The sequence below is a fragment of the Triturus cristatus genome, chromosome 6 (genome assembly GCF_964204655.1).
Source record: "Triturus cristatus chromosome 6, aTriCri1.1, whole genome shotgun sequence".
Taxonomy (NCBI): domain Eukaryota; kingdom Metazoa; phylum Chordata; class Amphibia; order Caudata; family Salamandridae; genus Triturus; species Triturus cristatus.
In genome coordinates this window covers 666,774,534-666,792,875 of record NC_140589.1, presented here as the reverse complement: position 1 = coordinate 666,792,875, position 18,342 = coordinate 666,774,534, and the positions used below count along the sequence as shown (strand labels likewise).

At 43.1% G+C, this 18,342-nt stretch overlaps 1 protein-coding gene across 1 annotated transcript in view; it reads right to left on the bottom strand.

Moving 5' to 3' along the window:
* Positions 1–18,342, bottom strand: part of MDN1 (midasin AAA ATPase 1) — a 2,002,810-nt gene that overhangs the window by 1,849,831 nt on the left and 134,637 nt on the right. Inside the window, exon 9 of the mRNA XM_085611158.1 lies at positions 4,264–4,378. Coding sequence (XP_085467284.1) covers positions 4,264–4,378 — 115 coding nt within the window. The remainder of the gene's footprint in view (positions 1–4,263; positions 4,379–18,342) is intronic.

Here is an 18,342-nt window from a genome sequence, read left to right as displayed (position 1 = left end):
TTCCTTAAAACTTCAAGCAAAGCATCAATTGGATGTAATCTTGCAAGTATAGGCCAGTCTTTCCCAAAGAGTCAATTTTTAAGAGTCCATGTCCTAGTTAAACCGGGGGTTGGCACTTTGGTATACTTGCGCCCTTACCATTTTCTGGCCGGTTTAGTGTGTGCCAAAGTTAGAAATGCAAGCCATACTCCCCAACTCTGAAGAAATGTCAGGACTCCATGCCATCTTTGGCTTTTTATTCATAACATGGACATTCCATATTAATAAATTCACTCTACCTATCATGTCTCACCAGGGCCAGCACATGTACCATCACCCTAGGACCACCATCTGCTTTGCCTTGAAGCATGGTAATTTAGGTATCTGACAGAATAGTGCCCACCCAGACTCTTAACCCTGATACCAAGGAATAAAACACCCACACCAATACCTCTTTAGACTATCAATAAAAAATAACTATGCTTGAAGTAAAAGGAAAGGGGAGCTCACCAAATTAAGACCGATAACCTCCCTGCACCTCCATACTATTAAGGTGATATAGCACTAGTGAATCCAATCTGTTGCCTCATTAAATCCTGCTCCTTAATCTCTCCCAAACACAAACACTAAACAATCCTAAAACAAAAGCTTTAGGAGGTTTCAGACATTACAGTGCACCAGCAACTGCAGTCAATCATGGTGAATTCTGGAGCTATGAAACCACCTCCAGCATGGTTTGACATGAAGCAAGTGGAATTAATAGGAAAATATAAATGGTCGCCAGGCCAGCTACCCACCCTCTATCTATACTGAGTTTACATTTGGAGTCTGAGAATGAAACCAAAATCACCCAAAAAGCTGTCACAAATTAGTAAATGTATACCTCTGCTTGGAAGAAACAAACCGGGTCAGGGGTATACACCAATAGCTATGACTCGTAGGATGGCTGGGAAAAGGAGTATGTAATTAACTACTCACTTAGTCAGCCTTCCACTACCTCAAATGCTTTGTTTGTATTGCGCTACCCGAGTACAATACCATAGGCAGGGCCCTCACATTGGGCATTTATGTTAATAATCTGAAGTAATACATGCCTGTGCCTATAGTTCAGAAAAATTAGCAATGTCCAGGCCCCTGTGTGTACTTTCAGCAAAAAACAGTTTTGCCAGACTTTTAGGAGGCAGTGTTTACAGTATCCACATCGCCAGGAACAAATCCATAGACAATCCCTCAATCGACGTGACGGAGGACGGGTTAAGTGCCGGCCGTCTCAGCTACTGCTTAACCAACGCTAAAATCTAGCATTGGCCCTCCGCCATTGATTCGAGGTAGCAAGTGAGTAGGCCACAGTGGGTTGGATTTAATTAATCAAGGTACCTTACGGTCAGGTTGTAATTTTTGGGTCAACAATGTGATCCAACCACAAGTGTAGATGGAACATATATTTGTTTGGTCCTGAAGAATTGCCACGTGATCATTCGGACACAACAGGCAAGAAACATGTCGCCCCATAGCCACTATTGGACATTATTTATACGGTGACACTCACTATCTAGTTTTAACAGGGACCAGTGGGCTCATCTAATTAAAATTGTTTCTCCGGAGCATCACTGGCTACCCTTTTTTTTTTTTTAATCCCCCGGACCTACACTGCACTCACATCTACACCTCTATGCCCCTCCCCCACACTGCACCAAACTGCTTGGGACAAAGGATCTCCAACAAAGAGCCCCTCACAGGGTGCCCGTCAGGCATGGCAGCATCAGCCTGACGAGAATCATGCCCAATGAGGAAGCATGACACCCAACCTGGGTGTGTGAGGGCCCCACTTCCCAAATTGGGAGACACCCTGTCTCATTCATAGGATCAGGGCATTACCTTCCTAGCTTTCTCGTTATACTACCTCCTCTTTATAGGAACTCCATACTCTATTCAACATTAATCACTCAATCGACTCAGGAAAATCAATGAAGTGTAGGTAATTATATCAGGATCTCGGCTCTGCGTCTTCTACCATGCCCTCTAAAATCCACTTAATTTCCTTCATTTTAAAAACTGTAGACCTTGTGTCTGAAACGCTGGTGGTATTGGTATCCCTGCAGCTCATCAGGTTCCACTTCATTGAAGCAGTGTCTATATAATGTTAGAATGTTGATCAACTTTTTGATAGCCACCATAAAGTAAGTGGGATAGGCTACGCCGCTTAAGCCGGTTGGTCATTGTGGTACGAGGTATCACAGTTAGGGTTCCACGTGAACAGTGGCATTTGTATTCTCAGGTTTGTCTCCTTCTGATTTCTTTATCTTTAACCATTTTGAACACACAGCAACCGAGCTACCAAATAACCGGAGAAAATAAGTCAAGTGTCTTTATTGAATGGATTCACCCCAGGTGAAGCCATGCACTAACATCAGATTTCAGGCATTTTCTCCAAGTTCAGAGCAATACATCCATTGTAAAGGGGAGATTCCCAACATACACAACATCATCTTGTTCATAGTTTTAATAATTTACATCCCAGCTATTTTAAAGGACTTTCATAGGGAGCACAGCCCATCCAGGCTGTATAATCCACCCATGTCTGCCCCAGTACCCTCAGTGCCAAAAGCACACAGCATAGAGAGCACCAGAGCAGCCCTGCTTTGCATCTAGTGCACCTGGTTTAGCAGAGCGTGGCATGGGTAGAACAAAGTGGTTCTTGGTCCTATGTCCACACTCAGTGTGTCCCAATACGGGGAAGCAATCTCCAGTCTTCCCATGCATTGGGCAGACTCGGCTCCACAGAGGCACGTCTATTATTTTATCATCTCCCAGCGGTGCCCCTTTAGTCCCACACAGTGCCTAACCCTTCAGACTTCCCACCCGGTTTATTGTCTGTTCTCTCGAGTCAGGTCAACCACTAATGGTTCTGCAGGCCAAGCCCGCTGCACCTCTCTCAGCAGCAGATCCCATCTCAGGGTGTGTAGCATCCCTTTGCAGAGTCTCCACTTACTCCTCTAGTCACCACTGGTGCCATCTTGGAAGGTGCATGTTTGGGAGGGGAGTACCCAAATCAGCACTGTCACAGCCACCCACTGCATCTTTCAAGGACCAGAAACAAGGTGCAAAACAGAAAGCCACTCCTATTTCTGGTGATGGGTTTTTGCAATCTAGATGGCCCCAAATGCAAAGGATCTAGGCAGGATTATATGTAAGAACATAAAAGTTCATACATAAGTCTACAGTCAGTTTGTGTCAAGGAAAGGGGGGGGGGGTGTTTATTCCCTGTAGTAGCTGTAGGAAGCTGCTTAAGACCACCCTGTTCTGCGCTTCTTGACATATGCCTGAACTGCTGCATACCCTCACAGTCTGCTCTAAGCGCAGAGATACCCCTTCGGGGGTCGATTCTAGCGCTATATAAACAAATAAATAAATAGTATGGCTGAATAATCCTCATTATCAGAATGCTGCAACAAGATGACTTTCAATGGACAGGAAGAATGTTGATGCATGTGCTTTTGGCACCAAAGACAGTCAAAAGCTACAAATTCCTTACTACCTCCATGTATTAAATGCCAGGAAAAACTAGAAAAGTAATTACACACTCGTAATGCTGAATAAACAGAAAGGAATAGCCAAAACTACAAGAAAAATAAAACAAACCCTACTACTCTGCTAGCACAGAAGAGAAGAGGTGGAAACAGAGCGGAAATGGAAAATGGCTGCACAGACAACCTAGTGGGCTGAATGGACAGTGTTGGGCAGACTTTGTGGACAGCTGAGCAGAGTCATCAAAGCATAATGGGATCAGGTAAAGGACAGAGCTGTTATCAATGCTCCAGTTAAGTATCGCTTGGTGTAAGGAGGTTGTTCCTGAAAACGAGAACGCAGATATTCTAAAAGGAGATTAAAACTGGAAAAGTAGGTGGTCCCCTTCTTTTCAAATGTGATTAAACAACAAAGTAGCTGCTAAAGACAGTAGGAGATAAAAAAAAAAAAAAAAAAAAAACCGGAGCGTTACAGCAAAATAAAAAAGGGAAATGGGGGCAGCACAAAAAAACTGAAAGAAAAGAAAACATTGCATTCAAGGTATCAATATTTGCCCAGTAACTGAAGGTAAATTACTCGAGCTTAAGGGTAAAAACATTATATGAACTGTATTTTAACATATTAAATCTCAGATCTTCCCAGCAAGAGGAATGGGCACAGTGCACTCAGCTAAAGAAAAAAAAAACAGTACGACAATGATGGGCGACCCCACAATGCACAACATAAACCATGCCTATATTTTAACTTCAAATTTACCTCTTTCAATTCAGCTCTGTTCATGTTATCAAGCTGTATTTTAGTCCAATACTTGTCCAGTAAAGGTGCATGACTGTTTTGCTGTCGATACCAGCCAGTGCCACTGCTAAGCAACCTAAAAAGGATGAAGGCAAAAGACAAATGCGTTTTAAATCACAGTTGAACTTTTATTGAGTAACATAATACAATTTGACATAATTTCCAACAAGCTAGCAGAAATCCTAATCAGGTGTATTTATCTTAGTAAATTAGCAAACCTTTGCTTGTCTGGGAAAATGTCTATTTCGTAGTGTCACACTATGAAAATGAAGTTTCAATGTAGAGACTGAACTAAAGCATCGATGTGATGTCAAATTTCTGAAGCTGACCTGACAATACATTCACAGAACGCATTGGCCTGAAAACCATTTCTCTACAAGAATGTTATTATATTGTGAGGTGTGAAAATGGGGATTACTGAAGGGTTTTATCCACAGAATTAAAGAGTTAAGCTATTCCAGTCAAACAAATTGAGAAATGTCCCGTTGAGTGTGAGAGACGATTTTAAAAATCTTTTGTAGAGTATGATGGAAGAGAGAGTTGTTCAAGACTGAGTCATCCAAGTGGATTTCTCCCATTGTGCTGGCACGTAAGAGGATGGTAACTTACGTCTGTTGATTTACGTGGATTAAATGCTAATAGGATTGATCCTCTTCCTAATATTAATGAACTAGAATGTATGTTGGAAGGGGCAAGTATTTCAGCATTGGATTTTGTAATAGTTGACATGTTGGTCATCGCGCGGTTAGCGCGCGATGCTGAAGAAATGTAGGAATGCTATGTAGAATGTTACTTGTATTCTTTCCAATGTGTAGCTCATGCACGGAGCGTCCACCGGGTAATGATTCGAATACAACTTAACAGCTGCCATTCGTTCATTTACCTGGGAGGACGCTCCGTGTGCTGGGTGGAGTTTATCTTCCAATAAACCTAAGAATTAGTACTTCTCCTGTCTTCTGTCCAATTCTTCATTTGGCGAGGAGCGAAAGAAGGACTCCACCCACATACCCATGCAAAAGGTTTCAAGAATTCCTTCAGCGTACCTGATGTTATTTTCACCAGCGACCGGAATGGAGATTCACGAGTCATTCGGTGGATCAGGTTCCCAGATCATTCTCACCGTCTTCTACAGGTTGAGATTATTCTGAGGTAGGTGACTTTTGTTTCTTCTTTACGGAGCACCCAGCTGGCCCGCACTCTCTCTCCTCGCGGCGATTCCCTGCCTCAAGCGCTTTCATCGTCCCTCAACGCACCAACATTACGTGACGCGACGCCATCTTTTAAAGGGACGTTTCATATTGAATTTACAGCAATCAAAGCAGTCCATCGGCGCTTAAATCCTGCACGTCAAATTAATCAGCGACACACACGCTAATTTATTGGCTACATTAGTTTAAAGATTTTACATTTACTCAGCACGTCAGGTTTACTTTTCAGCGACGCGCACGCTGCATTTCAATTCGGCAATATTCCATTTCTTACAGCGGCAGGCATGCTTCGCATTGTTCAAGCATGTACCTACCGAGTTAAAATAAAAAAACAAAGAAGCCAACAGCGCGTCAAGTTTTTATTCAGCGATGCGCACACTATAACTAAATACTTTAAACGCCTCTTTCTGCATTTTATGACAGCAGCATCATCAGTCTATTCAGTGATTTACATTCTGATACAGCGTTTCATCTACCAAGTGCAGATAGATACATACTCTAATTCAAATTACTCTGTGTGTCATAATTTATCTTCAGCGATGCACACGCCCTTATTAATAAGTTCTGTAAGCCATTAATCATTTCACTGTTATTATTACTATTATTGTTCATATTATTACAATTTGTGATTTATTGTGGCTAATGTACAACAAATAACACAACCTCCCCCGTTCCTAAGTAAACCAGGTAGTCCACCGATTATTTGGTCTGAATGGTACAGACTATTTGAAAATCATTTAATAGCCATCTATGCTCTGTATTATACACCTGCTCGCAAATTTGCTTTGCTGTTCGGATGCCTTGGTCAAGCTGCCCAAAGGATTTTCTATAGTATTGTACCTATTCCACCTCCTGCGTCTCATTCTGGCGACAGTCAATGGAACGTTTATTTAGTAGCTGTCGCTTGTCTTAAAAAAACAATTTTCTGAACCAAATATTATGCTAGAGTGACATACATTTTACAAACGGAAACACGGAGAAGAAGAAAAGGTAGAGGAATATATATCTGCACTAAGAGCATTAGCTACAACTTGTGGTTTTGGGCCATTGGCGGACAATTATTTTAGAGATCAATTTGTTTTTAATCGTGCTTCACGCAAAATTAAGGAAAGAATTTTAAGCTGTAAAAATCCTTCTTTATCTGAAGTTATCGAGTTGGCTCTGAGTATCGAGCGTTCTGCTATCTCTAGCAAAGCCATGCAAGAGGTCCCTAAACCCGGGATTAACCTAATTTCATCTCCAGATGTAGAACAAGATAACTCAATTTGTGCTGTGAATGTCAAAGGTAGAAATGTAAAATTTAATCAAAAGAAACAATTGTTATTTAGTTACAGATGGGGGTCTAAAAACCATATTGGGAATTTTCCGGGTTGTCCTGTCATTGGCAAACGCTGCGTTATTTGCAAGAAAATTGGACATTTCAGGCAGTATGCAGGAATGGTAGAAAACCTCTCAATGTAAACAGTATCGATAATGTTATAGATACATGTAGCAATTCCCTTAGTAATGTGGTCGTTACACTAGACTGTTGTATTGAGTGAAATTCCATAAAAGGTCCATTATGCTCTGCTATAATTGATAATATTACCCTTCAGGTAATAGCAGGTTCCGGCTCACCTACTACGATCTTGAGAGACAACTTTTTATGAAAAGTTGTCACAATCTGATGTGAATCCTAAAGCATTTGGGGAAAAAGATTTTAACATGATTGGATATTTTACTGGTATTGTACAATGTCTCGGGAGAGAGACTAAGACAAAGATTTGCGTAGCAGAAAAAGGGAAAAATATAATTGGATGGAAGGACCTGGCACGTATGGGACTATATTTAGTCCCTGGGGCTGAGAATCTGATTAAAGTAGGAGATTTACCTGTGTGTAACGTTGAATATTCCATACCAGAGACTGACAATGAGACGTTGAAAGGAATAGTCTCGGAATTCAATTCCGTATTCAGTGATAAAGTTGGCCTGGTTAAAGGTATACAACACCGTATCAGGTTAACACCTGGAGCTCAACCAGTTTCACACAAAGTACGTTCGGTCCCATTGAGTGTCAAAGAGGTTTGTATGACCAAGGAATTATCAAGGCTACTGATTCTTCACAGTGGGTGGCTCCCATCGTAGTCGGACTAAATAAATCTGGCGAGATTAGACTCTGCGCGGATTTGCGCACACTAAATAAAAATATAATTGTGGATTGCTACCCACTGCCTAAGATTCACGAGTTATTAGCGAACCTTGGAGGGGTCAGATGGTTTTCATTGATAGATTTAAGATCGGCTTACCGTCAGGTCGTTTTGACGACAGACTCAAGAGTTAACAACATTTGTGACCCCTTTCGGAGCATACAAATTTTAACGTCTCCCGTTTGGCCTTGCGTCCGCTGGTAGCGTGTTCCAGAAGCTTATGGATACACTGTTCCATGATATTAGTGGGGTCCAAGCATATTTGGATGACATTTTAATTTTTGCGAAATCCTTGGATGAACATAACATATTGAAAAAAGTACTTTCTATTTTGAGGTCTAACAATATGACTGTACGTACTGACAAATGTAAGTTTGCCGTACAAGAATTGGATTATTTAGGACACACTATATCAAAGCATGGAATTAAACTTAAGTTTTCCATTATGGAGCTATTGAACTGATAAAGATGTGTTACGGTCGTTCCTAGGACTAGCTGAATATTACACGAGGTGTGTACCTTGCTATGCACAAGCAGTCGAACCTTTACGTTTGCTGCTAAGGGACAAAGTTTCAAGTGGACTGTTGAGTTGGACAAAGTGTTTGAGGATGTTAAAAAGATGGTGGTTTCTGCCCAAGTCTTGCACGCTTTTAGAGATGACTGTCCCTCTTGTATAACTGTCGATGCCAGTATTTACGGACTCGGTGCAATCCTTAGCCAGAGTTGAGGGTCAGGAACAAACCGTGGCGTTCGCCTCTAGGTCCCTAAAGTCATTTGAACGACAGTACAGCACTATTGAGAGGGAAGCTCTGGCATGCGTGTGGGCTGTGCATAAATTTAGCATGTATATTTGGGGGCGCAAATTTGAGCTCTGGTTTATATTTTAAAAAGGTGAATTCTCTTAGCATGTCTGCAAGGTTGATGAGATTTGGGTCTAAACTTCAGGAGTTAAGCACATTCAGGGTGGATAAAATGTCCGTGCTGACTGCTTGTCTAGGTTCTTGATGCACAAAGATGATGAGGAGGATACTTTTTCTGAAGAGATTGAATGTGTGGCATTTGTGGATGCTGTTCAAGAGTATAATTCGGTTTTGTCTGAAACCGAATGGAAGTCAGCGTGCGAAAGTGATGTGATTTTGCAAAGAGTAATGGAGTATACCACTCATTACTGGCCTGACGCCAGGTGTTTGGTAGGGGAGTTGCGTGTGTTTGCTCAGGTTTTTGATGAACATTCAGTGGAGAACAAAATTGTCCGACGCGGGGACAAGTTTGTTCCCTACACATCTTTACGAACTACAATTATTAATGAAGCAGCACAACTGAGACATTTAGGCGTGACTAAAACCATAATGAAAATTAAACAACACTACTGGTAGCCATTTTTCGATTCACAAGTTAAAAGAACAATTGATAACTGCTCCATGTGTCTGTCAAATAAACATTGGCGTACCATTAAAACCCCATTACATCCTACCGAATTTCCATGTGCCCCATGGGAAAAAATTGGTCTGGATTTTTCAGGTCCCTATTCAGTACTTGACCAGGATAGGAGATACGCCATATTAGCTGTAGACTATTTTTCTAAATGGATGTACCATAGTTTCGTGAAATCTGACACCGAATCAACTATTTAGTTTTTAAGTGAGATTTTTTCTTTAGAAGGATTCCCTTAAGTGATCGTCACAGATAATGGTACTCACTTCGTGTCGGAGAAGATGTGTACATTTTAAAAAGACTGACATTAAACACCTGAAGGTCGCTCTATATTCCCCCACATCTAATGGTTTGGTGGAAAGAGGGAATAAGGTGTTAAAAGAAGGTGTACAAATGGCACTTGCTTCTGGTATGAAAGTTGAGGATTCTGTCAAACAAAAAATGTGGAACTATAACACCTTCCTTACTGGCTACGGGATATATCTGGTGAAAATAAGGTCAATCTTAATGAAATTACTGAGAGAGTGAATGCGAAACAAATCAAGATGAAAGCAGAATTGGATCAAAAAAGTTTCGTTTTCAGAATAAGGATGTTCTGGTTGGAGACTGGGTTTTAATTAAAAAAAAAAAAACATAGTTAAAAAGGGTGAATCGAAATTTTTTTATTCCTGAACAGGTACTTAAGGTTAGCAAGGGAGCTGCTTTTATTGGAAAAAAAGGTTGGTGGAACAAAAGACATCTTGTGAAAGTGTCTCCGCATCAAGTGGAAATTATGCACGATAATCGCAGAAATGTTAAGGATGACCTGGATTGGGAACACTGGTTAGATTCAGAAACCCCGTTTCCTGTGTCAACGCCCAGTCTATTGTTAACTCGTCATCCTGTAATCCTAGTACCAGTTCTTCAAGAGGTCGGATTATTAGAACCCCAAAGAAATTGAAGAATTTATCAGATATTAAGTTTTTTTTAGTACAAGTTCTTTTGTATAGTTTTATGTGCAATGTACTTAATTTTATGTAAGGGGGAAGGTGGTGTAATAGTTGACATGTTAGTCATTGTGCAGTTAGCGCGCGAAGCCTAAGAAATGTAGGAATGCTATGTAGAATGTTACTTGTATTCTTTCAAATGTGTGGCTCATGCATGGAGCTTCCACTGGGTTATGATTTGAATACAACTTAACAGTTGCCGTTCTTTCATTTACCTGGGAGGACGCTACGTGGAGTTTATCTTCCAATAAACCTAAGAATTAGTACTTCTCCTGGCTTCTGTCCAATTCTTCAGATTTGCACTCTGCCAACCAACAAGTTATGCTGGCACCTGATTCAAAGAAATATTCTGCATTTTTGATACCCATTGGTTTGTTTCAGTTCACATAATGTCTTTTGGATTAGAGTCAGCAGTTTCTGTTTTCCAAAGGGCTATGTTTCACATTTTTAAGGCAACAGAAACAATTAAATGTTTTCAGGACAATATATTGGTCTTTTCAAGAATAGAAGACTAACATGTTGAGTATTTTAAGGAAGTTTAAATGATGTTGCAAAAGAAGGGGCCAACTTTAAAAGATGAAAAATTTAAATTGCTCAGAGATCAGGTTGAATACTTGGGTCATACCATTACGGGTCAAGGGGTTTTACCTAAAGCTTTTGTTAGTTGAAGCTATTGTAAATGCTCCAGATACTAAAGAAAAACTACTTTCATTTCCTGGTCTATGTGAATATTACAGCAAATGTGAACCCAATTCTGTTAAGAAAAGGGAACCCTTAGAAAACTAGTGAGGAAAGATGCTAAGTTTGTGTGGTTAGCTGAGAGAAAACGGCCCCTTGAATTGATTAAACAGATATAGTGAATGTCCCCACTCAAACTTTGTGTCGGTAGGATATGTGAACACTACTGAGGCCAGCTTCTATGGTGTATGTGAAGGGTTATCTCAGAAGCAAAGGAGGGGAGGGAAGTGGAATGTTGCTTCTGTAGCTCACACACTTAATGTGTGAGAAGGAATCGAACGCAAGTTACTTGTTGGTATATGAGCTGTGGAACATTATCATAATTACATCTGGGGCACCAGATTTGTACTGAGAAGTGATCAGAAGCCCTTAGTGAACATTCTTTCCCCAGGGAGAGGATGGAGTGCTACAGCCCGTAATGCAAGGTGGTTATCCAAAATAGAGAACAACTTTGAGGTAGAACATGTACCAGGTTATGGTCAATGTGACCACACACTATCTAGAATGACTATGCAAGGAGAAGAGAAGCATGGAAAATAACTTGGTATCCATGATATCTAATTACTCGTCATCGTCGTTTAAGGAACTGTTTGAAGAGGAGTGTGTGAATTCTGAAATTTTGCTTGGGAAGGTGTGTAATTGGGTGGTAAAAGGTTGGCAGAGTAAGAAATATACTGAGTGAGACGTTTAGTCGTTGTGGAATGTTTGAGATGATTTGGAAGCAAGCAATAAGTGTTTGTTTGACTTTTAAGAAAAAAGCTTTGGCGGCCGAGGATAAATAACTCAGCAGACAAGTAGATTAGAGATTATGTCGAGTGTAGCACTTCTGACAGTCTGTTGAAAACTTTGCATGCGCCAATATCTCCTGTTCCATGGACAGATCATCCTTGTGAAAAACTGGGATTTGATTTTTTGTGTCCGTTTGACCAACTGCCTGGTGACTCCTTGTTTGTCATGTTAGTAGTAGATTATATTTGCAAATGACCATGTCAAGTTTGTAAGTAGAATCTCTACGCATATTGCTGTTAAAGTTTTACAGGATGTTTTCTATCAAGAAGGGTTGCCGGATCAAATTAACATTGATAATGGCGCTCAACTCATCTTTGCTGAAATGAAAGAGTGTCTTTGCAGAAGTAAGAGCTAGCATATTACCAATGCATTATATGACCCACGATGTAATGGTCAGGTAGAAAGATTCAATAGGATTTTGAAACTGTATATTAAGAATGCAAGAAGTCGGGGTGTGATTGTATAGCCCAAGTTCTGTATCGTTTAAGGTATTAGCGCATCATTGGGTTAAGATATGTAAATCGCATCTTGGTACAAATTTGCATACATTTTTGGTGAAGCTTCTCAAGATTGTGAGGGTTAACTTTAATAGTGTTGTAACACAAGATGGGAGTGTGTGGAATGTGAAAAGTATAGCTAAATACAGTGACCTGGGTAGAGTGTATGAAGGGAACATGAACAACAGTCATGGGTGTACATGGTGTTTTCCCCAAAATAGTACAGTATTATTGATCAATTTAAAACCAACCAGAAGGATGGTGGGTTTTCCTGTTGGCAATGAGTCACAGGGTTGGGGGGGGGGGGGGTGGTAATGTTTTAGAAAGAGATACTGTTACTTATCATGTCGAAAGCAGTGGAAAGAACGGGAAGCCTTCAGCTATATTCAAGTATATCATAGGTTCAGTCAAATGAGTCACATATGACTTTATCTTATTCCTTTTTCAGTATTATGTATATTGCTGAACATAGCTTTTGTGGTTATTGTATTGCTCCGGTTTTGAGTTTCACACTTTCATATTATTTTATTTTACTAGTTACACCATATCGTACTTTGTTAGTGATTTTCTGCAAAATTGATTTGATGTTTTTCTTCTATTATTGAAGAAGGGAAATTTGTAATATTGTCTGGCATGGAAAGCCATGCACGCGGAACTCCTCGTCATGGGGTTCCCAGTGAACCTGTGCAATGTAAGGAGGGGAGACTGTTGGGAGACAGGGAGAAGTGTAAAAAGAAGCTCGGATAAACTCATATTCCCTGCCATTCAGGAGTATTTCTTACTCTTATCTATGGCAGGGTACAGGTAGAAAAAACAATGAAGCATTAATCCACTCTTACGGAGTTCCCTGAATACAGAAATTCAACTATTATCAAATGGTAGGTTTTCTCTGGCTTCCGTCTTCATAGCTTTGATTGGGCTATAGCTTATATTGGCTGTAAGAACCAACTAACACAATTTCTACTATTTAAGTGATAAACAACAAAGGGTCAATCAAAGGCATATATATAACAAATGTGTATTTATCTCCAGACCAAACACAATGGACAAAACAAATTGTAGATCAAACTATATAGCATGTAGGGGTTATTGATTGAAACTAAAGCTCATGACAGCAAAGTAAAAGGTTAACACAAACAAAAACTAACTTATGTGAGAGGCACTGGTTTCCATGCCAACATTGGCTGCTATGCATAGCATGGTTGTGGTGTGTCTACCACATTTGCAAAACACGTCCTATGTTCATACAGATATAATTTTCAAAAACCATTTCACACAAATACATTTTGTTATCAATCCATAAAGTGAGATTTAAGTTCAAACTTCAATGATCCACATTCAGTTTGAAAATACCCAAGTAAATGCTTCATAACACACTAACAAACTTTAAGAGTCCAGTGTTTTTCTAGAACAATCTCTACTACTGATGAAAAGCCTCACAATTCAAAGTTGTGTAGGCGTCAAATAGGTATTTTATGGATGGCAAAAATGTTATGTTTCTTGCATTTTACCTTTAGTGTACAAAACACTAAAAATATCTTCTGGGTTAGAAAAATGCTTTTACACACTAACTTAGCATATACAATCAACCTATTTTGGCTTTAGGCAATGAACGCTACACAACTGGTGGTAGTCCATGCAAGGCCAAAGTGACTCGCTACCAAAAATGTTCTTTAGCCATTGCATTAACTAATTTTTCAAAATGTTGCCTAGTTTTTGGATATGTGGATTTGATGCATCTTTGTGGCATAACCGATTAATTTTTTCTTAAAATTTTTTAATGTGTTTCAGTTTCCTTTTACCAAAAGAAAGTCCCATAAGCATTGCCCATTAGTTCCGACATCTAAAGAATATTTGCAAAACTATTTTTACTCCCCCCCACACCCCTTCTTGTGTATTTTTAACTCCCTTACCCATGTTTACTGTATTACTGCATGGCAGTTGTCAGTAAGATTGCAAAACAATCTTCGTTTCTCACCTCAGACCGCGAACCTGCAGAAAATTTTTCCATCTTAACTATCGTCACTCCAGCCATGTCTGCTTCAGTAGGCCAAATAGAAGAACCTATCCAAACATGGATATCTCCGCTATTTCAATACAGCTGGCGAAGATAGAGAGCCAAAGTAGGAAGCAGGCTCTTTATATAGTGGACCAAAATAAGGTATACTGTGGAAAGTGTCCAGGCAAACCCCAATTGGTTTACAGAGGAACAAATGGTATCAAAAAAACTCTTTTGTTGTAGTTTGGGCAAGCAGTTAGGTGTATCAGAGGGTAGTGCTATGCATTTGTTGTACTCACAGAAGCAATAAATGAGATGCACACAAGAATAAATCCGAGACCAATTTAGAAAATTAAGTCATTTTTATATAAATGTTGATACCAAGAACATTGTCATGAAGAAAGTACTTTTGCAGTTATGCATTTTTACAGGTAAGTAAAAGAGTTCTATACCATGCTCATCTACGCAGCAATGAAAAGGCATATGTTGCATACAGTTGTTTGCGTTCGGTTTTTGGGGCACTCTTTCTGGACTTAGGACTGTAGGGGGCCAACGTCAAAAGTACAATCAGCAGGGGGCGTGGCTTGGTAAGCCATCATGGCGGACGTAGCCTGATCGAGCCCTGTTCATCCACGCCAAAATCCACCTAGTATCCTCTACTAATCGTGCCCAGAGATGACTCCTCTTGCTGCAACGGAAGCCCCTACTTCCCTGGAGTGTTGGGACCCCTCCACTGCGGCTGTAAGCTGTGCCATATCAGCGATTCCCCAGTGTCTCTGACTCAGCGTGCTGGGAGCCGATCTTGCCATTGCGACCCGACCGGAGCCTGCACAGCGACGTTGCGGTGTCGGGCCCTGATCGAGGCAGAGTGAAGCAGCGCTGAGGCCCGCCGCCGAACACCTTGTGTCGCCCGTGAGAAACCGCGCCAGAGGGTTAGAGCTGGCGTGGAGGTGCCGCCGCCCCTCCCCCTTCACTCCGAGGCCCGCCATCTCCCCTGCGCGGGTGCGGTGGCGCCAGTCCTGGGGTGCAGCCTGGGTCACGGACGGCTGAGACCCGCCAGAGGGGATGTGATTCGGCTGGTGCCCCTTGTGTCATTGGGGCCCTGCCTGCACTGACGGCACGATTGGGTGCAGAGATCGGGTCGCGGCCTCAGGAGTTGAGCGCGAGGCCCGCGTCCACGCCGTTTGGCGCTTTTGCCGTTGGCGATCCTGCTCCTCTCTCTCCCTTTATCACCGAGGGCATTGTGCTGCCACGAGACCCCAAATTGTGAGCACCGAAACACCATCGTGCCGGCTGTGGGGACAGGGCCCCGTCTATCATGCTTAAGGCCCTGGGGGCGCAGTGACTTTGAGGGGGTGGCGATCTGTGTGAGCCCCCACTGGATATCCCACACTTCTGTTGATGGCTGTGTGCTGCCCTGCGTGAGGGGTGATCTACATTCTAGCACCGCCGAGTGCTTACATCCGGCTAGGGTGGTCTGGCCCAACTGACATCCTCATTGGTGGGCCCCCTGGGACGAGTCTGCCTGGCTTGGTACATTGGGCTGTAGCTGCTGTCCTCCTTGTTGCCCGGTCCTCACTAGCTAGGCGGTTCCCATGCCTGGCGCTGCACCAGAGACCGGGCCTGTACACCCTTAGCCATCCCGGTCTCCGTTCAGCGGAGAGGCCACCTATCCCGAAGGCGTGGGCCCGGTGTCCCGGCTGGACGCTCCCTCCCTTGTGCAGCTGCGCCGACCCAGTTCATCCTTCCAGATGGGCAAGGACAGGCCGGGAGGGGCCGACCATAAACAAGGCACCATCGACCAATACATCCACTGGGGGTGCTACAGGTTGAGACGGGGGTTGCTCGGCTCCTGACAATGCGGCCCTCATGGCGGCGATTAACAGTGCCCGAGACACACTGGAAGCAAAGATCGGTGCAGTGGGGTCCGAGGTCTCCTTTTTGCGTCAAGACCTCGGCAAAGCAGTAGACCGAATCCCCGAGGCTGAAACGAGGGTCTCAACGGTGGAAGATAATGTTACCTCCCTTCAAAAGAAAGTGAACAAGCTCACAGTGGTAACACAAGAATTGGCATCCAGTGTGGAAGAGGCGGAAGGCCGCTCCTGACGGAACAATCTGCGCTTCGTAGGCCTGCCGGAGGGCTGCGAAGGGGTTTCCATGACAGGCTTCATCACCAAGTGGCTCACGGATATCCTACCGAATGATCTCCTCTCTTCGGCCTTCGTGGTAGAGCGAGCACACAGAGCCCTAACACAGAAGCCCCCCCCCCCCCCCCGGGCGTGGCCCCAGGCCAGTCATTGCAAAGATCCTGAATTATGCAGACTGTTACGCTGTTCTGCGATGTGCCAGGACTCATAAGGACCGTTTTAGACATGAATCCCGATCTATCATGGTATTTCCGGACTACACGGGCCTGGTCCAACACCACCAATCCTTCACGGCTGTGCCGCAATAAGTCTCAGAAGCGGCGAGGTTCGGGATCGGACTGGAACAGCAAGCTATAGAGCTCTGTAACCGTTAGAAGATTATATTTGTAATGCTCTCTCTGGGCTGGCGTGAGAGCAAGATCATGGGCTGCTAAGCCAGGGACTTTTTGCACCCCCGTCTTCATAGGGTTATAGGGTGGGAAGGGAACCCTTGGTGCGGGAGCTAGGGGTCCCCCGTTGGGGTTCTCCTGTTCTATCCACCGTGAGACAGGGGGGGGGGGGGGGGGGGGGGGGGAGTGGAGGTCTCCTTGGGGAATGTAGTTTCAAAATGTTAGTGTGTTTCAGTTCTATGCAGACATATTTTTTACGATGCAGATCTTGTTCGCTCCACCTCCTACCTAGGACTTCATGCTACCCGGTGATGTGACCACCCCCCCTTGGTGACCTAACGGTGGTCTCATGGAATGTTCGGGGTCTATTGAATAAGGTGAAACGAGGTGCAGTCTTACGTCAGGCGAAAAGGTATGGGGCGGATATTTTGCTTTTACAAGAGACCCATTTGATGGGTACGAAAGTCCCGTGCCTTGCCCGATTCGGCTTTTCTCATGTTTATCAGGGTTCAATTTCTATACACAGCCCATAGGGCGGATCTAGGGGGCCGTTTTCTCTTTGTCATGGGTTCTTTGTCATTTGTACGATGTATGGAGAACAGGTCACCATTGGCAGTATCTATGCTCCTCCATTAGGGACCGCATTTATTGATAAACTCTTGGGTGTATGGGGAACTATTCCTACAGCCTTGACCCGGCTAGGGGGCGAATGGAATGACACTACGGGGCCGTTGGACCGACAACGCAACTTAGACACTCAACAATCACCGGGCCAACCTGTAAGGCATACATTAGCCTCGACCTTGGAATGAGCGGATATATGGCGTGAATTTCACCCTACAGAGCGTAATTACACATATCATTCGGCCGTCCATGGGTCACAGTCCCGACTAGATTATTTTTTTGTCCCTCAGGTGTTTCTCCATAGATTTTCGCAGGTACTACAACAACCCCGCAGACTCTCAGACAATTCCCCAGTCACCATGCAATTTCATACATGCTCCCGCAAGCCCCCATTCCGTTGGCGGATGTCTCCTTGGCATCTCCGTAGCCCCGCCTATCAGGAGATGCTCAATATGGCGATCATTTCTTATCTGGTAGATAACGGTCCCTCCGCCCCCTCTAGTAGCATTCTCTGGGAAGTCCTTAAGCCGACCATTCGCGGCACCGAAATCAGCTACCGCACTACAGAGAAACGTGCACGCTGAGAGCAGCTTGCGATCCTAGAGGCACGCCAGGTGGCTATCTTCCCAACTCAGCTCAAACCCGAAACCCATACTTAGCTCTAATCTGATACTCGCACAGCAGGTGCTGTGTCAGTATCTACTGGGCGAAGCCAAAGAGATCTGGGAGGAATCACAACATCGGATATACCAGTGGGGTGATAAATCCAGTAAAATGCTCCACAGATTGTGCCAAGCAGATAGTACCCCAGCTTTGACTGAAGAATACTGTGTTTCTGCTAACCAGTTTCCAGGTGCCAGTGTTCTTTTTATCAGACAATGACTAACGTATTGTTTCTGCTATTGACAACTTTCCATAGTTGGCAGTCCTACACTTTCCCTTGTTTTAGCACAGGGGAGCTAGTCCAGGCTGCATTCTTAAGAACAAGGGTACATTTTGTACAGAAGGGGTCTTAGAAGTTTTGGCCATCCAAGACTATTTCT